Raw genomic sequence first — 24,969 nt, forward strand, 5'->3', positions numbered from 1 at the left:
CTGGTCCTATTGCTAACCTCCCTGTTGCTTATATCCACTTCTTTTGACTATTTCATAAAATTTGCCAAATGACGCCAGACATCGCAGTTGAGTTAGAGAAAATTACGCTATTAAGAAAAGATTATTTTAGTTAAAAAGACTTCAGTCACCTAACCTTTTTTTAACATTTTTAGAGTTTCCTTATCAAACAGTCATTCTCATATTCTAAAATATTTATACTACCGTACTTAAATAAGAGATATTCCATTTCCGTTACATTGAGCAAAATAAAAGGATAGCTACTCAGATCTCATTAAACTCAGAAAAGAATTCTTGTGTCCTCATAATAATTAAGAAATAGTTTACTTACAGAATATAATGAAATTTTAAGTATAGAATTTATACTTTTCACTGAATTTGAACGCTTTACTGTCTGCATTAATTTAATATACACACTCTTAGACAAAAAAAAAAAAAAAAAAAAAAAAAAAGAAAAGAAAAGAAAAGAAAAGAAAAAAAAAAACCTACGCACCAAGAAGGAGTTATCCGAATGGGTCGAAAATCGGTAGACGTGATGTACATGTACAGAAAAACAAATGATTACAGTTTGAGAAAAATTGGATGATTTATTGAAGAGATAGAGCTCCACAAAGTGAAAAAGTCAGTAACGCGTTTGTCCACATCTGGCCCTTATGGCATCGATTGATAAAGGTTGCGGTTGTCCTCCTGAGGGATATCGTGCAAATTTTGTCCAACTGGCACGTTAGATCGTCAACGTCCCGCGCTGGCTCGAGGGCCCTGCCCATAATACTCCAAGCTCAATAGGAGAGAGATCCGGCGACCTTGCTAGCCAAGGTAATGTTCGGCAAGGCAAGCAGTAGAAACATGTGCAGTGTAGGGGCGGGCATTATCTTGCTGAAATGTAAGCCCAGGGTGACGTGACATGAAGGGCAACACAACGGGCCTTAAAACTTCGTCGACGTACCGCTGTGCTGTAAGGTTGCGAGGGATGACAACTAAAGGGTGCCTACGATGAAATGAAATAGCACCCCAGACCACCACTCCTGGTTGTCGGCCTGTCTGCCGGAAGACAGTCAGGTTGGTATCACACCGCTGTCCAGGGCGTCTATAGACTCGCCTTCGCTGGTCATTGGGACTCAATTCAAAGCGGGACTCATCACTGAAGACTATTCTACTCCAGTCAGTGACATTCCAGTGCGAATGAGCCCGACACCACTGCAAACGGGCTTGACGTTGTACAGAGATCAATGGTAGTCGGCGCAAGGGGCGCCGTGACCTCAGCTCCCTTTTCTGTGAGCCGTATATGAATGAACCTTGCAGTCACTGAAACACTAGTTGCAGGTACAGTCGATGATAATGATGCATCTGGGGCTGTGAGTGCCACTCTGACGATTGCTCGGTCTTAACGTTCTGTCGTTTCTCTAGGCCTACCGCTTCCTTCTTGACGCTGTTTGCGGCCATGGTTCACCCATTACTGCCAACATCGTCTAATCGTGGCATCGCTCCTGCTCAAATTTCGAGCTATTCGCCGATAAGACCAGCCCACCAGCGGCCGAGCGGTAAAGACGCTGAACACTGGTAGTTCGGTCCGAGGTTCGAATCCAGCGAACGGGCTGGCTGCATGGGCGTTTTCGTGGTTTTCCCCATGTGTAACGTGTATACGAGCCAGTTTCCCTTAGAAAGTCCTCCACGAAAGGCATCCCTCCCCTTAGGCAGATAGCCCTAGTGTGCTTTGCCATAATTAAATACACACACACACACCGATAAGACCAACCAGCCCAACAACCTACACGACCTCTCTCAAATTCTGACATTTGCGCGTATCGTTTGGCACCTGTATGCGAGGCATAGTTACTGTGTACCAGAGTACACGGAATAAAATTCGTGAAGAATTTATGACCTGGAATCATAATTTATCCTCTTAATTATCCTGCCAGTTACGCAGATCAGATGCGCTGTAGTGACAACTGTTCATTCATTGGTCGCCAAAATGTAAAATTTTGCATTTTCCATCGAAACCTGTATGCATATCAATTTGTGCCTAATTTGCTTTATGTCTTCTCAGTGCTCGTGGTGAGTCGTTTTTATTTTTGTCTCAGAGTGTATATATAAATATAAACTACAGATATTTTTATTATCTGAGCTACAGTTAGGTTTGATTTAGTTTTAAATGTTTAGTCTGCCAGAGTTACATGATAGTACTTAACTTTCTGTTCCTATAGACTTTGAATGTGTATATCAAATTTTACCTTTTCTAAAATGTATATTTTTCAGTTTAGTTTGATAGCTTGATCTCACGTAAGAATGTTAACAATGTGTGCTTTCGTTTAATCTAAAAATTCTCAAAAATTTACTTTTATCAAGTAGAGTTATTTTGAGCTTCTGTTTCAAAATAGAAATACCATTGTAGGTTAATAGTTTATTTTTCTAATAGTTATTTTTGTTTTTAGAAATAGCTTTACTTCCTCATGTCCATACCTATACTTTCCGGCCAAAATTTGTTTTCAATTTTACGCTTTATGCAAAATAGGGAGAAACTGCTATTTCAGCTGAGATCTGAGCTACTTCAGTTGGAGAGAGTGTGCTCTGCCTTTCGGCCATGTTATTGTTAAAGCTTGCAAGCTTATGGTCGGGTGTGATTTTAGCTAAGAGCCAACTACGCAGTAAACAAGGTCTGTGGAGCTTAGGTTGTTTATTTTACTTATCATTTGTTTAAATTTACATTTTCTATTTTAAACCAAAAGTGTCTATTTTAAGCCAAAGGTATTGGCTTCTCATACACCCAAGAGGAGCCATCTGTGAAATTATTTGAGTTAAAAGGGTATCTTAACCTTTCTTTGGAGTTGTTATTTACGCAACAGGAACTTACATAATCTTTGCTATACAGTTCTAAAGAACTATATTTTAGCCAGAACACTACAACATTATTAATGATAAATAATCATTGAATAATTAAACATTGGAAAAACTTACCCTACTTTATTACATGCATTTTGCTGGAATAAATATTATTTTCAATTTTTAGCGAAATGTTTTACTTAAATTTGACTAAATTTGACTATATTTTTTTTACAGAGATGTACTGGTATTACAAACATTCAATAAAATGCCTTAACGCAGTTGTATTTGCAGCCTGTTTACTACCGAATATGATAAGGTCTCAGGTCATTTCGTAAACCATCCTATATCTCCCCATAACTCTCTTTTTCTCTCACGAAAACAAGGAAAGCTAGCACTGAGGCGCCTGCAAGACCTCCGTGCCTATGATCCCAGAGAGTCTTAATCTGGCATTGTATGAATTTAATTGTTGTAAATTCCACCGCTTTAATAAAAGTAGAAAATCTCCCAAGTTAAACCAAAATTTTATAGAAAAAGATTATATTGCTTTGTAGGGTTTATATTTATTTTAACTAACATTTATTTTAAGTTTAAACTACCTTTCCTGTCAAGCCTTACTTTTCCCCTGGAACTGCCAATGATAGAGTATGTAAATTTTAGTAGAAAGCGCAAGGATTCAAATTATCAGCGGAAGTATTCTGATTTAAATAGAAAGGAAACGAGTTCGAGGTGTGATATTCTTACTTCACGAGCACGGAGGTAGTTGGCCAGAAATTGAAGAACCCCGCGTTTCGGCCTGTGTGCTTGCATGGATGTAGTGTTAATCGTTCAAGTAATCTTCAGGTTTGCTGAATTAGCAGCGGTATTGTAAAACGCGGTGAGTTAGTTACTTTTAGAGAGCCTCGTAGTTAGAGTCTTGTCTTTAGTTTCTTTTCAGGTTATTATTTTTATTTGACCGCCGAGTTGGCGCAGTTTGTGAGCGTCAAGAGCACGCACTTGTAATTTATTACGTTGAATAAAAAGGGACTTAAACCCTTAACAAGACTCTGTCTTTTATCCAGTTTTCACAGTCACCTCTTGGTTGCGTGCAAGTTGGAGGTGCGCAACGCTACATTGGCGCCCGAACACTTATCGAACTGAAATGGCCGAAAATTGGATGGAAACCGCTGGACAACACCAAGAAATGACAAGCCAATTGGAAGGATTTAGATACCTGGTCCAGACTTTGAGAGCGTCAATCAAGCCAAACGTCCATTTCGACGGAAAAAATTCGGTGGCGGTATTTCTAGAAGGTCTAGAAAACCACTTTCAACTCTACCCTGTTCCTGAAAGACAAAAAGTTGCCATCGCCACATCCGCACTAAGAGAACAGGCCGCGCTATGGTGGAAAAAAATATAGGCAAATTTTTATTAGGGGAATTTGGAAGCCAGACATATACATTTGAAAATTTCAAAAAATCGTTAGTAGAGGCCTTCGCCATAGTGAAAGATCGCGCAAGGCTGGAAGCCGAACTATATAGTTTCTATCAACGAGATATAGCAGAATTGACGGACTTTATTCTACGAAAAATTAAGCTGACGGATATGCTCTATGGGAAGAAACCCGATGCGGAGATTATTGAAATAATCTTACCAAGATTGTTACCCGCTGTTCAAGACTACTTTGAAATTAGAAACCCAAGCACATTGCAGGAGCTCTTCGAATTGGCGGTGAAGTTTCAAAATCGCAGAATAGCGGAAAAAGCCAGAGGGGCAACGTATTCTCAAAGTACCCGAAGGAAATCTTCAAATGAGGAAACCAGAAATGGAAATCGCTCTTATGGGGGAAAGAGCTATCAAGCTAACTCATCGAAACTCGAAGGTCAAGACCCAAAAAGAAAATTCGAAAATAAACATCCGCGTACCAAGAAGGCACAGATTGAAAGGAAAGCTTTAAACAAGTAGAGGGGCCTGTGAAAGGGAGGGTCCAGACCCCGGAAGTTTAAAAAAAACCCTCAAATAGACATTTAAATACGGTCATCGTAAAAAACTCACAGCTACCAATTATACAAGTCCTGGTTGGCGATGTACCAGTAGAAGCCCTCATCGATACAGGAGCAGAAGGAAATTTTATGAGTGAAAATTTCTTCAAAAAGAATTTTTATAGGGTACGATTATTTAAAACCAAAAATACGGAAATTATAGCGGCGCAAGGAAAAACATGTCACTGCATCGGGAAATTATCATTAAACTTACAGGTAAAAGAGGAAAGCCTCAAAGTATTAATTTTTATAGTGAAAAATCTGCAAAATCCTCTTATTTTAGGTATGGAGTTTTTAAGGGCCTCGAGGGCCAAATTAAATTTTCAAGACAGTTCCGTGGTACTGGAGATGGACCAGAGGGTGGTGGAACCTGTGGAGACACCGCAAGTGGACCTTAGCCATCTGAATGACCATGAAAGGCAAGCAATACAGCAAGTGGTGAGTAATTTTTCTAATTTGTTTTCAGAAAAACCAGGAAATTGTCAAATAGTCACGCATAAGATTCAATTAAATGCCCAAAAACCTTGTAGGACTAAACCTTATCGGTACGACAAACAAAAAGACGTAATCATCGAAGAACATATTCAGGAGATGTTAAAGAATAAAATAATAACGCCCATAAATAGTGAGTACGCGAGTCCAGTCGTACTATGTAGGAAAAAGAACGAGTTTCCTCCTTCGGATAAAAGGGCTTGGAGGTTTGCCATTGATTACAGAAAACTAAATAGTATTACTAAATTTCCAGTTTACCCTTTGCCGGTTATAGACGAGATCATTAGACAGATCAAATCGACAAGATACATGTCTACTTTGGACTTAACGTCTGGCTACTATCAAATAGCTATGAGACCCAAAGACATACAATAAACCGCGTTTATAACAAATTCGGGCACTTATGCATTTTTACGCATGCCCTTTGGGTTGTGTGGGGCCCCATCAACATTCCAGAGAGCTATGGACATTGTTCTAAAGCCTGTCCTAGGAAAATCAACTTTAATTTATCTAGATGATATAATTATAACGAGTAGTACGTTGGAACAACACATTAATGATCTAGAACAAGTTTTTAAATTATTAAAAGAGGCCGGTCTTACAATTAACGCCTCAAAATGCAAGTTCGCAACTAAAGAACTTAAATATCTCGGTTATAAAATTTCGCAAAAGGGTATAGAAACGCAAGATTCAAAAATAAAAGCTATCAAGAATTTCCCACCGCCCAACACCGCCAAGAAACTTTCTTCTTTCCTTGGGTTATGTTCTTACTATCGATCTTTCATAAAAGATTTCGCTAATATTGTTGAACCACTCTTAGTAATCAAAAGAAAAAGGGGTAAATTTACGTGGACAGCAGAAGCAAACACAGCTTTTGAAAGATTAAAAGAAGCGCTCATTAATGCCCCTGTTTTAAAATTCCCGGAGGGGGACGTAACCTGGAAATTGCAGCAGATGCGTCAGACTATGCGGTGGGTGCGGTTCTTATGCAAAATAACAATCCTCTGGCATTTTTTAGTAAAACATTGAATCAGACACAAAGGAATTATACAGATACAGAAAGAGAAACATTAGCCGTATTAATGGCTGTACACAAATTTCGAGTTTATTTCGGCAAATCACCAGTAACAGTCTTTTTGGATCATGCGGCTGTTGGTAGACTTTACTCGGGGAAAAACCTAACGCCCAGGTTAATAAGATGGGCTTTAAAACTCCAAGAATATAATATCAGAATAAAATATAAACCGGGTAAGGAAAATGTAGCTGACGCACTTTCTCGTATAAAACTGGACGATGAAGGAAATGAACTTAAATGCGCTGTGTTGACTTCAAAAATTTTAGATTCTAGAGATACGATTATTACTGAACTGAAAGCTGATCCTGAATTTGGAAATATCTATGCATATTTGAAAGACCCCGAAAGCTTTGAGCACACAGACATCGATGCGAAAAGAAATAGAGCAGAAAACTATGAAATAATAGATAATTTATTATTTTATACGAAAACAACAAACGAAAATCTTGAGTACAAACCAGTCATCCCAGCCTCGCTTCGATTAAGCATTTTGAAGGAATTACGCGACGCGAAAACAGCGGGCCATTTAGGGGTCAGAAAGACTTTAAAAAGGGTACGCGAGGCGGTATATTTCCCGCAATTATACAAAATAGTAACGGCGTATGTCAGGTCCTGCAATCAATGTCAGTTAATAAATGATATTAATTACAGTCCGGCCGGGTACTTAAATAGCATTCGCGCTACATTTCCGAATGAAATTTTAGGCATAGATCTTCTTGGTCCCTTTCCCCAGAGCGAGTTAAATAAAAATCGTTTTCTTTTAGTAATAGTAGATCATTTTTCAAAATGGACAGAAATTGTTCCACTTAAACGCGCGTCAGCCAAAACAGTCGCAGATGCATTCTTACACAGATACATTTTAAAATACGGTGCACCGATAAAAGTCATTAGAGATAACGGTAAACAATTCGTTAGCCAAATATTTGAAAATATTTGCACTGGACTTGGCATACGCCATATCAAAATGGTTCCGTATAGACCACAGGCAAACATAGCAGAAAGAGTGAATAAAAACATAGTAAAAATAATTCGCAGTTACGTAAGCACACATCACAAGCGCTGGGATGGTTACATAAATGAATTAGCTTATGCTTTAAGAACGGCAAATCATGATACTACGGGAAAAACCCCAGCAGAATTATTTTTAGGCCGAAAATTAATTACGCCTTTAGATAAATTATTCTTTGTGCAACAAAGAGAGCAGGAGTTTAAACAAAAAGATGTGCAAAAGCTGATTGATCAGGCGCTTAAAAGCTCGGATACGGCAAGAAATAGGCAGAAAGTATATTATGATAGAAAACGCCGTGAAGCAGATTTTAAAGTTGGGGATAAAGTATTGAAGCGGAAATTTTCTTTATCAAGTGCCCCAGACAATTTTACGGCAAAGCTAGCTCCAAAATTTGAAGGTCCCTATGTAATTCAGGAAATCAAAGGAGTAGTATTAGATCTTAAGAACGAGAGAGGAGAAATCTGTAAAGCAAGTCCCGACCAGGTGAAAAAATACTATAATCCAAATGATTTTGAAATCCTTAAAAGTTTCTTGCAGGACTCAAGTCTAAACGAAATAGAAGGGCCAGAGACTGCAACAACTATTCCACCACCCAAGAAACGGAGAACTGAAGAGAGACCTAGCACTTCTACAACCCGGACGTCGGTATCAAAACGAAAAAATGATTATCAAACTCCAGCGTTTAAGAAAAACAAAAGTACAGATGAACCGGGTAAAGAAACCGTGGTAAAAAGAAAAACACCACCTACAAAGGATGGCAGGAGGAATTACACATCAAGAAGAACGCGCACACGGCCACAGAGTCAGGTGCCAGCAAGGCCGCCGTTCCGGAAACTGAAACGGCAACAGGAGGAACAAAAATATCAGGAAGAGAAGAAATTCAAGAAGGACTCCAGACCGGAGGACGTCAAGACCAGCCGTCCCAGGGAAAAACGGAAATGCCAACAACCAGACGATTACTCCGCCAAGAGGCCAGCATGCAGAGGACGCAAAAGAAAAACTCATGTGGACGACACTCGGAGGTCAGTAAGGAGAAGATTGACGTCCATGAAACCGATAACTTGGGAACAATATTGCCACAAAAGAATGACGGAGTTTCAAGCATCGAAAACTCAAAGATAAGTTAAAACCTTCTATAAAATTTTTTTTCTCTTTTGTTCCGAAATGTTATGCATAAGTACGAAGTCCTATGTTTTGACGAAAGTCAATATGTCTCGGTTGAGACTTAGTTTTGTTTTACTTTATTTAGCTAAGGCAAAAGTATTATTTTCTTTAAGTATAAAAGCTAAGAACAAGCATTTTCTGTTGGTCGAAAGACTAATTCTGTTATGTTAAAGCCAAAATGTGGCCGAAGATAAAAATAACTTCGTATTCTTGTATTAATAAGAATTTTAGTTTCAGTGCCGCCAGCTTGGCGAAGAATGAGTAAAGTAAAAATTTATTTTCTCTTATTCATTGTATGGTAAATTGTAAAAATTATATGTATTAAAATTTTGTAAATGTACGTAAATACTTGAATGTTATGTAAAAGTAGAATTTAGTCTAGAAGCATAAAATTTTAGATGCTAAAAGTAAATGCTCAAAAGCAATGAAGTCAAAATTTAAGTATTAAATTGTAGATAAAGTCATGCTTTAGAGCGAAAGCCTGCATGTTTAAAGATGAATGAGGGGGAAGTTAGAATGAATGTGTTTTGTAGGGTTCTCCACCTACACTTGAATTTTTAAGAATATTAAAGTAGCTCATTGAGTTGTAGAATGTCGAGTAAGGTGTGTCTATTTGGTCGTTGAATTCTAACAAATCATGGTGGTTAGGGGAAGTGTTGTAAGACTAAAACACGAATATTCCCGTTTGACACCACACATGGTGGAGAGCCAGGGTAAAGTTAAATTAATGCTTGAAAAATTGAATGAATGTGAAGTAAGCAATAACTAAGAAAAACGAATCGTGTAAAAAAAAATTTATTGTGTCAAGAAAGTGTAAATTATAATGTATTTAGAAAGATACTGATACTTATTCCTTTCATATGCTGGAAGGAAAAGACCAAGATTGATTGATGAAGTCCAGGAAAAGTTGCTGTAAGAAGAGAAAGTTATAAGTATACACAGAATTTTAGTATACAATTTGTTACATAAGATTTTTTTTGTGTAAACGAGGTTCTCGACAGTTAGTTCAGAATTATAGAAACTTACAACAGGTCGTTTGTAGGACCTGCTTCCAAGTTTTCCAAATTCTGGCAGCGGCAAATGTAGGGTTTATATTTATTTTAACTAACATTTATTTTAAGTTTAAACTACCTTTCCTGTCAAGCCTTACTTTTCCCCTGGAACTGCCAATGCCAGAGTATGTAAATTTTAGTAGAACGCGCGAGGATTCAAATTATCAGCGGAAGTATTCTGATTTAAATAGAAAGGAAACGAGTTCGAGGTGTTTTACTTTATTTAGCTTCACGAGCTTACTTACTTACTTCACGAGCGCGGAGGTAGTTGGCCAGAAATTGAAGAACCCCGCGTTTCGGCCTGTGTGCTTGCCTGGAAGTAGTGTTAATCGTTCAAGTAATCTTCAAGTTTGCTGAATTAGCAGCGGTATTGTAAAACGCGGTGAGTTAGTTACTTTTAGAGAGCCTCGTAGTTAGAGTCTTGTCTTTAGTTTCTTTTCAGGTTATTATTTTTATTTGACCGCCGAGTTGGCGCAGTTTGTGAGCGTCAAGAGCACGCACTTGTAATTTATTACGTTGAATAAAAAGGGACTTAAACCCTTCACAAGACTCTGTCTTTTATCCAGTTTTCACAGTCACCTCTTGGTTGCGTGCAAGTTGGAGGCGCGCAACGCTACAGCTTATAAAGTTGAATATTAAGGCTAATTTCAGAAGTCGCTTTCTTTCTCTCACTGTTATACACTCTTCCTCTCTCTGAATGAAATTCGGAAACGTCAGGTTAAGTAAATAATGCTATCTAATAAGAGTAAAAACTGCTATTAAATTTTTCTAGGTTTATTTCCATCTATTCTCTACTTTTTAAACAAGAAGGTACATATAAAAAATACCTTTAAATGTGAGGGTATGTGGCTTTATCTTATAATATTACCTGGGTTCTGCTGGATCATTAACAAATGTGTCCATAAATGCTGAAAACAAGTGGAATGGAAACTCGGAGGATTTTAGTATATTAATTTCTTTTAAATAACTCATTAAAATTATAAAATTCTATAACTAAATCAATTTATATTTATTTTTTATGATCTTATTATTTTTTATCAAAAATATAATGCATTAATCGTAAAGCATACTTGGCAGCTATTTTTTAATATTGACTGCTTTTGATTCTTAGCAAATTCCTGTAACATACCTGCGAAGCCTTCGCTTCTAATAAGTACTTGGTTTCGCACTGAAAACTGCTGCTTTAATGTAATAAAACCAGATTAATATATGAAATCTGTAAAGAAAGTAAGAAGACTGATTACGCAGTGACTTACACGGCAGGTGAGAGTGGTTGCCCTTGCAGCAGACTAAAAATAAATCATGTGATAAATCATGTGAATAAAGATAAATCATGTGTGCGCTTCCCCACAGGACCCAGTGCTCGAGCTATTACGAAATGCGAGACGACAGGCTCTAATACTGCAGAAGCAATAACTCGTTCAGTTACGTCTCCATTGACTTTTAACTTTTTGCACTGTTTCTGTCACCAAAACCTCTCGATTTCAGACAGTCTGATGGACGAATGATTCTGTTGCTCTTCTAAAATTGTTTCAACTATAACGAATCAGAGGACGTCAAATACAACCAGAAAATTAAGAGGGTAGGACTAATTCAGTCTGCAAACTGTTTTAGGCAAGGCAAGAACTCAGAATACTCTATGCTCTTAAACTCTCGACTAGAGAGACTGTGGCCGCTGCCAAGATCCTCACATAATGAGGACAATAAGCACAATAATTTTTTCGATGGTTATCTATTTTTAACAGAATATTCTCGAAGTTCTATATTAAATGTATTTTAGTTCTATATGCAGTAAGTAATATACAGCCTTAAAAAACTCAAACAACACCAGTTAACGAATGGAGTCGCGCTATCAGTGCAGGGTACCGTTATCACCCCGCCCTTCACATAGCATCAAGACCAACCTCTCATATTCTTCAGTTCAAACGGCACCTTCACAAAGTTCAGATCTACTACGTTACTTCATTTTTCACGAGTCACAAAAATAAGTTATCTATGTTTTAAATAACGATACGTCAGTAAATTTTGTTTTAAAATTGGGCGCAAAGCGATCGTAACATTTTAAAACATTCAGCAAGAGTATGGAAACCATGCTTTGTCGACAGCACAGATTTTCGCGAGGCCAGGGAATTAATTAAAAGTGATCCTTGTTCTGGAAGATATTTAATAAAAAGAATTGATGAAAATATGGATAAGATCAGGAATCATGGGAGATCATATCCTCGATTGACTGTGATATTCATTGCCAGTTGCAAAAATGGGTGGTTCACGTTAAACCAGAACTCAAAAGACTTGGATGCTTTATCATAACAATGCGCTGAGCTGTACGGTGCATTTAATAACGGCGGTTTTGCTTCCAAAACTGTTATGAAGAGTGGAATCAGCGCCTCAAGTGATATATAACTTCACAGAGGTTTGCTTTGAAGAAGACTGAGTAGCCTATTACAGCTTAAATGTAAATAAAATTGCTCTTGGAAAAAGCATCATTATTTAATTTACTTATCTCGTGTATGTAGTAAATGGAAAGCTGTATGTGTTGTAGAATACTTTTAATATTCTTAAATACTTACACAATTACCGCATTGAGTGCGCATATTATGACTAACTATTTTTCAGTTTTAATTTTAAAAATATCTTATAGCGTTTAATATGCTAAATTGTTAATTATTAAAAAATGTGAAATATAGCCCTACCTTAAAATACAAATTTTAAAAACTGCCGTTTCCTGCCGTCAGCATTTTATTCTCATTTTCATTTTTCTTTATACATTTATTTTCTACTTATTATTCTATACATTTCAACTTATAAATTTACCTTCTTGTAACTTTCCTGGAACGCACAAATCGTTTATGACGTGTCTTGACTCCGATACAACTGAGTTGAAAATTCTTCTTTGTACTACTGAAAAGCAGCGATAGCTGTGATCATCAATGCAGCGAACACCATGCTGTAGTTTTCTGAAAAATTTAGAATATTAGTTAGTGCAGAAGGTGGGAAAAATACACATTAATTTTAAAGTTGTAAACACTCTTCAGTCTTTTTCTAAATCTCATATCAACAAGATAGCTGCTTGGAATGATTTTCAGATCGCACAGAAATTATTTTTTCAGTACATATTAACTGTTTTAAAAGTGTAATATTGCATTATGCAAGTTTAACAATTAAAAATATTTATTTTAACTTGAAATTCAGAGACAAATATTAAGATCTAGCTACGTATTTATTTGTAATAATTTAATCAAAACACAAGCAAAGCAAATAAATTTAAGTAACTGTCATAGAAATAGGAAATTTTCTGTCTCATGGCATAAACAAACATAAACAAGCGACAAAATTAAAGGTGCAAAATATTAAGTATTACGTGCTAGAGCTTTAAATGACAAAATGTTTTACTTTGAAATATACAAAAAAAGAATTAAATTCATCCTGCCTCATGTTTTCGTACATAACTAATAGTAGTTTTTCAAATCAAAGCTTATGTTCTAATAATGTTTTACAGTAAATCTACAAATCTGGAAATTAATATAAGATGCGTTGTAGATAAATCTTAAAAAGGTATATGAAATGAACCTTTTATCAGTATAGGTATTCGAGGTTATGTAAATATATACCATGACCCCGAATATCCTTATTCGGCCTTTAGTTTCGCAATCGTTGATTGCAGATATATGCTACGAGTTACAAAAATGCTAAATGTGAAGCAAGTGTGCATTTTTGCATTTCTAAATTTTTATAAAAATTTGTAAATATTACCAAATCTAATTTTTATATGGCTTCCCTGGCTTATAAATTATACACTGGCTTTCCAAATTAAGCAAACAAGGCAAATTAACAATTTTCGAAAGAGAAGTTGAATTTGAGTGGCTGAAAATTGCTGCGGATGCTGATGGCAATATGCAAATATCGTATGTTACAGCCAATCACGATTGCTCAAAGGCAGTCATTAAGGATGTCAGCATTCTGAGGATCTTTAAATGCCGATACGAAGCATTTATAACTTTCGCAAGACAAATTTTGAAAATATTCGTGTATCTGCGGCTGAAGGAAGACGAATGGCAGATTCTGAATGGTGTCGGGATGTCATAAGTTTGGGAACACGGCAGTCAATAAAAAATGTCATTCTTTTCTTTGGTGTTATCATTCAGAAATTTCTCGAATGTGGACACAATTTCAAATAACTCCAATAGTTATCTGGAGATCTGTGCCCGGTCGACAAAGGGTTACCATCCTTTTTGAAGGAAAATGTATTTCTAGAGCTGACAAGCGGAATCCAAGAGTGATCTCCAGAACTGTTACATCCATGGTTGCAGGATCATTTTGGTAAGACAGTATTTGCCATAATTTTGCTCCATAGTATAAAGGGACTGTATTCCAGAGTACCAAGCGTTTGCCTTCCACCAGCCGCCCAGTCCGAAGGAGCAAGATTAAAGTGCTGATGTCAGCATCTGAATTGGATTGTCTCAGATTGGCGCAACATCCTTTTCACGGAAGAGTCCATATTTCCCTGAATCAAATGTAAAGATCTTGCGAGAATGAGGCATATGTAATCAGGTCCAGAACATCATTCATTTAGGAGAGACAGTATCACTGTGTGGGCTGGAATTTCGATGGGGTATCTCACATAGCTGTACATCTGTAAATACGGTTCTGTTCTTTAAAGACAGTATCGAATGATATCCTACTTCTAAATGTGATATTCTACGCTACAGCAATTGACCTTGAGTTCCTCCTTGTGGATGATAATGCCGGTTCAAATCGAGACAACAATGATTACGAGTACCTGGAGAGCGAGTTTATTTTTTTTATGGAGCAGTCACCGTATTCTCCGATGTTCCCATTGAAAATCTCTGGTATGCTCTCGGGCGTGCTGTAGTTGATCACCTTCATTGAAAGCACAGGGAATCGCTGGAAAGTTTGTGTGAGGGTTAGGTTTGGTCACAATCCTTATTAATGAAATTGTTTGTTTGATTTTAACTTTAAACATGAATTTGTTAATGACCTAAATGTGACATTATCATATAATTTAGGAAAATTAAATATTGTTCTCATCTTTGTACATTGTTTAAAATCCTGCAATTCAAAATTTTTATAGTGAGAAGAAAATTACAGAGAATTCAATATTAATAAAAAAATACGTGACTTTATTCTAAAGGTTTTATACAAGAACAAGCTTTACAACTAAACTTTGAAACTGACTGATTGAAAAACTGGAAAGAAACATGTTACAAAAAAAAATGAAACTGATAGCGAGGACACAAAGAACATTAATGAAATTATGCCTTATATACAGGGATGCATCTGATTTAAAAAGGAAAACTAATTTATTTCCCTGCGTTTGGAAATATAAGCTAGGGCAGAGAGAAGTGAGTTATTCAATAATGAACTGAAAACTTGAAATCTCGAAAAAAGGTCAGAATTAATCTGTTATGGGTAAAAGACGATATATTAAAGCTGAAAATCTTATATTACAGAGCGGGATAAGCAAAGTAAATCATTCATTGATTTTACTGCATCTAAATGAATACTGTTCAGTTTCTCATTGCTGCCTTTATTTTTAATTATAATTAAAATTTTATGTTTTAACATGCAAATCTTTCTTCATAAAAATGTCAATGAATATGATTCATTATCTTTAGATATGTTTTAATACGATCTTCTCTGCTACTCTTGTAAGGATCTTAAGTTTTACCTAAGGTTTATTTTATTTTAAACTTTAGTATCTTTTCTTATTTTTCTCTTCCGGCCAGAATTAAATGCGTTAACTTGTTTATGTAAATTGTACTTGCTAACGCCCAAGTATTTAACTTGTGGCTTTTTGCCAAAATTTAGATAGAGAGGCAAAGTGAGTCGCCTTGCCACTGTATTCCGCATGAGTTTTCAATCAGTTGCTGTCTGCCTTTAAGGCCAGAGGTTTAGTCCTCTTGATATTTAATACGTATTGTAGTTTCGGCGGTGTGCGTACTATATACGTAAAAATTTAAAAGGCCAGTCTTAGTGTTAAACAGTTGTGTAAAGTACTCGAAGTTAACTCTTATTGTTAGTTAGTTAGTAGTTTTTATATTTTTGCGTTCAGACCACAAGTGGTTGGTCTTTGTATCCCGAAGTGCGGGAGCATCTGTAATATCGTGGACAATAAAGGGTAAATGTAACCCTTCCTGCTTGTGTCGTCCATTCCACACATATTTGACACATAGCTTGAGTAAGCTCCCTGTTCCTATTCAGAACACGCAATATTCCCAAAACAAATTAAACGGCATACAAGTGCTAACACTCTTACTACTTAATCTCTATAATCTTCTCTACTTAAGAAATAGTAAACCATGTTTGCGAGGGGACAAGAATACATATTTAAGGTAGGGGGTATTGAACAGACTGTACAGCATACAACGTAATTGACGGTCTGAAGTATAGAAAGCCTAACACGACTTATGCTCCAAATATGAGTTCATCATTCTAATAAAAACTGTCTTTTCATACAAGACAGGGCACAATGCCGCAAAACGAATGTGTATTCCTAACATTTTAATCAAAGCTGAAGTAAAAGGTACTTCCTTAACAAGAAATAATTCTAATATAAATTCTGTCCAAAACTTGTGGTTCATTATAAAAAATAACATTAAAACAAACAGAATAGCCAACAGAATGGAACTCTTATTCGAATATGACACCATAACTTGGATGTCAAACAAAAGTTTCAATTCCTTAATTGAATATATTCTAAAGATTTAAATTTGACAGAAAATCATAATGTTCCACACTAAAAGTTACCTAACCATTAAAATTTTGAAAATTTCATATTTACTAGGCTGAATATTATATAAATATTTCTTTTGAGTTTAATAATTTGTCCTATTCCACAGGATTCTTTTATCTATAGAACTGCATATCTTATGTAGTTACCTTTATAGATTTGCTTCCTTTTAAATGTTATTCTGTTGCAAAACACTGCTATTAAGTACTACAAATCATTATTTCCACTAATTGTTAGAAGCACTACTCATGAAATAAACTAGAATGAATTCTTCCTTTTCAGACCCAAAATATATTTGAAGAAAGTAACAGAGAAGCTGAAACAGTAATCCCCTCGTTTCGTTTTTATTCCTATTTTATTCTGAAGGACTATGTTGCAGATAATGTATGAACGACACTTGTTGTAACAAATGTCGGGAATCTGCGAAATAAAACAAGATGTCAGGTGAAGGTAATTATCCAAACGTTTCAGGTGAAGATATTATTAAACGGCAGACTGAAATCGCATGGAAACGGAATTATTTCAAGATAAAATTTATGTTATTTTACTTCCGAATTTAATATACATTTATAATATATATTTAACATATATTTTACTTCCAAATGAAAAGCGTGAGTATGTAAAATTCCTTGAATAAAATTGATTGCAATAAATAACAGTAAAACATGATGGAAGATGTTTCATATCGTCTATTATTATTTTGCAAAATGTATAATTGTTTTAATCGGGCTTTCTATAAATATTCATTAAAATATAGCTTTATCATCAATGGACATTTCCTTTAATTTAACACATACTTATGTTATTTACATATTCAACTTGCCATTTCTGTTTCATTAGGCTTACGTTTTGTTCACTGCACTACCGTCTTCATGTATTATAGTCTTTCAAGATTCATTAAATTTCTGTCATTCCTTCAATCCATTAGTGATAACGCAAAAATAAGTAACAAGAAATATATTATTTAGAATGTTTCATGTTAAACAATATTTTTTCAGAAATTTAACAAGCATGCCTAGTGAAAATTTTAATAAGGAAAAACAATCGGTACCCCTTTTGTTCCAGTATTGCTTGCATCATATTTAATACTGTGTACTTAAGATGCTGCTAGTCGTAAATATAAAAGGGAAAATAATGTAACAGAAAGATGACAACCTCATTTTTCCACATGACTAAAATAAGGCAACTGCTTTTTTTTATCTTGTTATCCTTTTGGAATTATCATCAGAATGCCGGAAATGCCGTTAATCCGGAACACGTCAAGTCAGACACTTCGGGTAAACAATCTTCCACTATGGTCAGCAATGCAGTTCCTTTCACAGAAGTAACAGACTTTTGGGCCAATAATTAAATAATAATCTATAATTTAGATCTCGTAATGGAATACATTTAATAAATACAATACATTAATTATTTGCTGAAACAAATAGGTGTATAAAAATCACTTGCTTAAACACTTCCTATTTATTTTCGCAACTTCGTAATTACCTGCACACAATGTCCAATTCCTCTCTAGTCACTGCTAGAGCTAGTTCTTCTGTTTGCGCGACCGCATTTAGTGCTCTAAGACACTCTTCAAATTCCTGAGCAGTGCATCTGTATTCCTTCTCGCCAAAGGTACCTGAAATTATTCATAGATATATATCAGTGATGAGCATCAATTCCAATACAATTATTAATCACAACACACAAGCCTTTTTCATAAAAGCAATTTTTTGGCTGGTGTTTCTGGCATTTTGCCTTTTATAGAATTCACAGAAATACTAACACTTCTTTAGAAAATCTGATTAAATTACTTTTGACTTAATTTAGATTGTTTCAAAGTCACAAAAAGCTGAATTTTATAATAAAGTCGTAAAAGAGAAGTAATATAGGAGCCCATATGTTAGAATGATAGTCGCACAAAACTGACTTCATATGAACAATACGTAAAAAGTAAAGAATGCTAGAAAACTGCTACAGAGGATGTTCAAGCATTTTTAGACGATTTTCATTGTAATTACAGAAATATTTTACCAAAATTTTTTATTTTTTAAATATTCTGCTTGATAATCGTTATTCTTCATTATATTTATACATCGTAATTTCTAAGACGATAAATTTTTTTGTAATATCGGAAGAGGTATTTTATCTCATTGCTCTCGAACAGCTTTCCAAAGTCTAAAGAAGTTTAGGTAGACGTTAGGAGAATCCGCTTTTTTCGAAGTTCAAAAACGCAAAAATACATTGGTGAAAGTTCAGGAAATTTAGCAGGAATATGGGTAAAAGGTATAGCCTTGATTCCCGTTTCTTGTTCCCTTTTTTCCAAGAAATTAAGAGTAGATTTTGACGTGCGAATGCTTGCTTTTGTCTTGATGCGATTCTACTGATTGATCGCTCTGTGTGTTAAGAAAAAGTATTTCATATTTGAAACTTGGGTACAAAATATATTTTTGATAATATATGGAGTGGATTTAACATTTTTATCGAGCAAGAAAGCGAATGTCGATCATATTTATACCCTACAGGCGACCAGTAGAAGAGCTGATAGCGCCATCTGTCGGCAGAAATAGTAACGAAAAATGAAGGAAGCTAACTCAACCCTTCATTTTTCGTCACTATTTCTGCCGACAGTTGGCGCTATCGGCTCTTCCATTGGTCGCCTGTAGGGTATAAATATGATCGACATTCGCTTTCTCGCTTTTGCAGAATTTTTTGCTCCTGATGAAGGGATACTCGTTTTACTCTCAAAATCGATTGTGATTTTACAAAATCTAGGCCGAATAAAAGGTTTTCGATTTGCCTGTTTTATTCAAATTTAGTAATGCAGGCCTATTAGCTGTCAATTAGGCTAGCGAGAGGACAGTGGAAGCAGAGACCACGCCTAGTTCTGAGACGAGCATTGCTAGGAAAAGACAGGATGCTGGTACAAGAATGAAGACAAACCGGCCGAGGATTGAAAAATATCCTAAGGGGGAAGACTTCAGAGGAAAGTAGAACGAAAGTTGCAGGACAAAACAGCAGAGGTCTATAGCCCAGGACAACCCAAGGAGCAAGAATCTGAGACATACCGCAATCAGCGTTACCAATAGTGCAGGAAACTTCTAAGGCGTCTGGGAGACGAACGAGTTTGGCAGCAATCCAAGAAATTCCGAGAATAACTACTCCAGAAAAAGGACGTCAGCCAGGCAAAAATCAGTCAATAGCCCCAGCTCTTGTAGAGGAGAGAAGCCCAGATAACTAGAGGCCATGGTAAATCATCGTAGATCCAAGAGACTAAGAGATTTAAGAGAGAACTAAGAAGGAAAGGATCTATAGACTAGAATTCAGGTAAAATCGAGTAAATGCAATAAAAACTTAATGAATTGCAATTCGATTGAAACTTTCCGCGCGTACATATGTTAAGAATTTAATATTGTTCTAAAGGAAATTACATTATTGCTATTGCAGTAAACGTAAGACTATTGTAAGGGAAAAGATTTCAGAAAATTAGTGGTAGGCTGTTCTAGTAACACAAGGTTTGATAAACGAAGTTAAAATGTAGGTATTATCTTAATGCTTGAAGTAGGATGTTGCTAAGGCCTGGCGTGTCTAGCGAACTAACCACGTAAGACTTGAAAATGTGGAAGGTAGTTGATCTAACATCAAGACACATGCGTGTTCACTCAGTGTACGGCTGAAGAGCAAATAAGATTTAAGATACAATCAAGCTCCAAGCACATTGTTAAAGTAAATTCCTGTGTCATGGCTTTACGTACTAATCAGGGGATCAAACGTGTTACCTGAATACTAAACTATTTTTCCTTTCATAAGTCTGGAAGGAACTGAGAATGACTTAGCCCATTGTAAATAACAAAATTTTTCTCAATATTATGTAAACATCTTGGCTTAATCTTTGTTTTATAATTATAAATTCTCTACAAGCGTCATAAACTCATTTGTTTACGAATTATTTTAATTTTCATGAAGGCGACTGCAAGGTGTCATGCTAATTAACACACTACCTTATTATTTAATCTGAACTGTCACTTCTGCTTTTTTCGCCTCCCATTGGGGTCCACATTAATTAACGATTATATGAGAGCAGAGTTCTTACAATTAATGTGTGAACTTTCCGCAACTATGCTGACCTTTGTCTCTTACAGCTCGTAGAACTACTTAAATCTGCTTTAACATTTTGCTAGCCGTGTTGCTCACGTATAAAAAAATCTGAGCCTAACAGGAATTTGCCTTGTGAATTTTAAGCCTTTAAACTCTTGATCTGATATTTTCTGCTAGCTTAACTTTACGTTAGCCAGAATTTTGTTTAGTCTTGGGCTTTCTTAAATAGATACATAGATAATTATATTTTAATGCTTTTGTTTAAATTGAGCTTTTTTAAGCATACTGCTGAAGAAATTGCAGCTGTACTGAAATAAACCAATGCATTCAATTTATTTCAAATACTTTACGTATAAGACGCAATATTATAAAAACACATGTAATAATTTAAATCTTTAACGACGCATTATATTCAAAAACGTAAAATACCTTATATATCATGCAAATTAAAATTAAACTGGAGAACATTATCAGTAGTGTTGGAAAGCTGTTCAGTTTCAGATATACCAAATAAAAGGACAACTGCAAAATATCTAAAGTAAATTAAGTGAAATGTTCACTATACTGTAACTAACATAATTAATCTAAAGTCATGAAATTCTTTGAATTTCTTTAATGATTAAACGGTGTATAGTACATAACAAAGTCATTCGTTCATCATTAGGTATTTTTCAGAAGCACCTTACAGTACTTCCGTTTTGTATTCCTTCAAACGTAAAATATCTTGTATATCATACGGTTTAAAATTAAACTCGAGAACATTATCAGTGCTTGTAAAGCTGTTAAATTTCAGAGATGCCAAATAAAGGGAGAACTGTAAAATCTCAAAAGTAAATTAAGTGAAATGTTCAACTATACTGTAACTAACATAAGGAATTTAAAGTCACGAAATTCTTATGAATTTTTTTCATTAATGATTAAATGGTGTATAAGTAGATCACAAAGTCATATTTTTCGTTAGGTCTTTTTCAGAATCACCTTACACTATTTCCGTTTTGTATTCCTTCAAACAAAGTTCTAATCTATTGTTCTAATGGGAATCCTGCTGTGATTCTAAACAAAGAAATAAAACAGTAGAACAAACAAGAAGTTGGATGACAAAAAGTAACTATTTCAAGGAAGGCATAGCCTGTAAAAAGATTCTAGGAAAAGAAAAGCAAAAAATATGGTCGTTTCAGACAGCAAGAAAAGGTTTGAAAGCAAAACAATAAGGAAGAACAAGTTTACGCATTGGAATAAAATCAATAAGGCTCAAGAGCCCGATTGACTACTATACTATTATTGCAGTGTTAAAAGAGATACAAATTGTATTTCAGTTGGTTACTTGGATACGAGCCAAAAGAAATCAGGCTTTGTGTAGTACGTATAGTTTTATTTTAATAAGAATAACACGCAAATTCCTTGGTATAAAAAATTCGCAAACTAATATATAATCGGATAAATAAAGGTTTTATGACTTACGAAAACAAAAAGCAATAAATTTTAAAATTGTCATAGTTTGTCAAGTAAACGAAACCATTTAGTATATTATGCAATGTCTCTTTCTAAAACCACTTTTATTTAGCAATGCTTTCATTTTGATTTTTAATATTGTTAGTTAAACTTATTTTCACTTTCAATATATGGATATATGGAGTTGAATATATGGATCGAAATCCTACTGTTTGCCCTGGTCATTTACTAAGGCTACGAGGCGAACAATATGTAACTTCTTTTTAGGTCTGAATATTTGAATGATGTACGTATGATTTAAAGATGTTTCTCACGATACAAATAATTAATTGCAACTTTCATCGCTTAAACATTAAAATGAAATAAATTTGGGAACTGGGAAATCTATTATATTAAAATCAGTTTCTATATGCATATAATTCAAAACTTGATCAGATTTTATCTTTTATAATGCTTTCATATGTTTTACTAATTAAACTACAAATGGTAAAGCAGTCGAGGATTATCAATGATTTCAAATTATATATAACGAGATAAAAAGCAAATGTAATCATTATAGTTCTTTATTAGATAAGTTAGAATAAAGACATAATTGCATATAGAAGTTATACTTTACTTAAAGCTCGTTGTTATGCAAAACATGGAATTGGCGAGAAGTCATAGGCTAGCCTACATGTGGTTTTTATTTATATGTTTTGGTTTCTTTGCAAGTGCATCTGGATTATCCCTGAGAGTCAATGTACTTTCTTTGCTTCCTTGTCTGAAAGTAAATCTTCCTGAAGTTTATTCTGACTACTGAAGAGCCCACTGATTTTTTTTCTAGTGATATTTCAGGGTTTAACTCTAACAGCTTAAGAACATTTTACTGACTACTTCTTTCGGCATTTAAAAGCCAAAAACTAGGACTACTGCTTTTAAAAGATGTCAACAAATTACATTCAGACTTCTTTTTTTTTATGAAATGCCTATCAAAACACGAAACTGTATCTTAAGTATGAAACATAAATTGGGATTGATAGCAATTTGACGTTAATTTAACAACACAATTTAGCTGTTTGGACACTTAGGAGAACAAACCGATGGAAATTCATTTTCTTAATACGAACACACAGTATTTTGAAATTCCGGGAGGCAGTCCTCTACGCTCCGATGAGAGCGGGAAGAGTCAGGTATAATAAGCAGTGGAATGTGAGTTAAAAATATTAAAATTGTCTTTGTAGAAAAGGCCGCCGAATTCCGCTTTAAAGTTATGCTAGCGTTAAAGCCTTTCACGGGCACGGCTGGGGAAGAGTTGAGGGTTTAACTGCTGCTCCGATTCCAAGGCAGACATGACGGGTTCGTTCTTGCGCTTCGCTAAGTACTTCGACGAAGAGGTGCGTTCGTTTCCTCTCGTGTTAAGACTTTTACTAACACAGACGGTTGAGATATGGATGTCGCTGCTAGCTAGAACTTACTCTTGATCGGTTTCACGCATACTCTCTCACGAAGTTCTTTCGTTATAGTGGAGTGTATTAGCTTCCCGCGGACCGTGTGTGTTAGTTCGCGTTCTCTAGAGCCTCTGCTAGTTTTCTCAAGGCGAGGCTTGGTCAGCATACGTGTGAGCAGCTCTATCCCCATGTCGTTGCTGCGCCCTTCAGAAAAGCAATAAAAATTGGAAGACGGAATTTTTGCATGTAAACACAAAAGCCTCTAGATGCACCCGAAGGCTCAAATCTTGGCACTGATCCCATGGACAATGTAGTTAGTTTTGAACCACTACCGTAAACACGAACTAAGATTTCGTGTCTGTAAAATATCAGGAAGCCGTAGAAAGAAAGCGGCTCCCAGAGCATTTCCAAGGTGTGTGCTATCAGTGTCGGATTCGAGTTACGTGTAACTTGAACGTTCTGTGAACGTAAAAGAGCTACCTTTGCCACAGAAATCTAAATAGTAGGGTACAGTCCTTCTGGGCTAAAAAATGTCCGACAACATTAAACCTTGTGCTGAGCATTCTATAGATATGTTGGTTTTAAAAGTCTTGTGATTTTGCTCTTGAATATTTTATGTGACATAAGTGCGAAGAAAACTGTATTAAGAATAAAGTCCAAAAGTCAGTTATGTCAGCAGGAGTGAGTCCAAAAGTAAATAGGTAAACTGAGAGCTCAAAGAGAGCATAATAAACCTTATCAAACCCTCTGGTGCCACGTGAAAGTCTGAATCCTTTCAGGTTTTCTTTTCTTTTTAAGTATTGTTGCTTAGTTACTTTCATTTTATTTTTAATATTAAGCACATATTTTTAAAAATATGATGATATAAGTAAATGGCAGTACAAATGTCAAAGGCTATCTGCCTCAGAGAAGGAAGACATTCTTGTTCCTCTGCCTTCATTCAAGACTTTCTAAGGGAAAATAGCTCGTATTCACGTTACACATGGAGAAAACCACGAAACTCCACCACAGAGCCAGCACGTTTGCCTAGGATCAAATTCAGGTCCGCCTCCCAGTATTCAGCACTTTTAACTACTTGGCCATCAGTGGGAGAAATTACAGTCATCAAAGGTCCAGAGGCTCGTGGATAATCATTGCTGGTTGTACAGAAACAATGTTGCGATACTGCAACCATTCGTCACCATCGTATAAATGCGGTCGCACGCGATCCCTCTAGCTCTTAAGAACCTCTACGTATGCGGTAGCATTCACTTTCCATTTTCCAAGAAGAATTTGATAGTAGACATAGACAACACTATAAATTGAAGACAAAAATAGCGAGCATTATTTTTGCTGTCTTTAAGACCCTTATTGAAAATCGTGATCTTCTTGAAAAAAGCTATTTTCTTCCCTGCGTTACCTCCATAAAAAAAGCATCAACATTTCGTAAATTTCCTGACACTTTCTCTTGAGTTTCAAGAGAAGTTTGGCATTGAGTCGTTCTTACACTTAGTTATCAGGTGATAAAATTGATGGAAGACGAAGCTACCTGGTGTTATGGTGGTTCTGCCCTTCACCTTTTCTTAACCAGAGGCAACACGTTCCAGGGGCTCCAAAGCGCCGTATCGA

The 24,969-nt window shown here is 35.7% G+C and overlaps 1 protein-coding gene across 1 annotated transcript in view; it reads right to left on the minus strand.

The window, feature by feature from the left end:
• LOC118189877 (uncharacterized) overlaps positions 1–24,969 on the minus strand; it is a 105,575-nt gene that overhangs the window by 8,728 nt on the left and 71,878 nt on the right. Inside the window, exons 2-3 of the mRNA XM_035360570.2 lie at positions 17,891–18,023; positions 12,466–12,608 (exon numbers count right to left, since the gene is read on the minus strand). Of these exons, the coding sequence (XP_035216461.1) occupies positions 12,466–12,608; positions 17,891–18,023 (276 nt within the window). The remainder of the gene's footprint in view (positions 1–12,465; positions 12,609–17,890; positions 18,024–24,969) is intronic.

The sequence above is a fragment of the Stegodyphus dumicola genome, chromosome X1 (genome assembly GCF_044657685.1).
Source record: "Stegodyphus dumicola isolate Sdum_Otavi_A_Nest chromosome X1, ASM4465768v1".
NCBI classification, from domain to species: Eukaryota; Metazoa; Arthropoda; class Arachnida; order Araneae; family Eresidae; genus Stegodyphus; species Stegodyphus dumicola.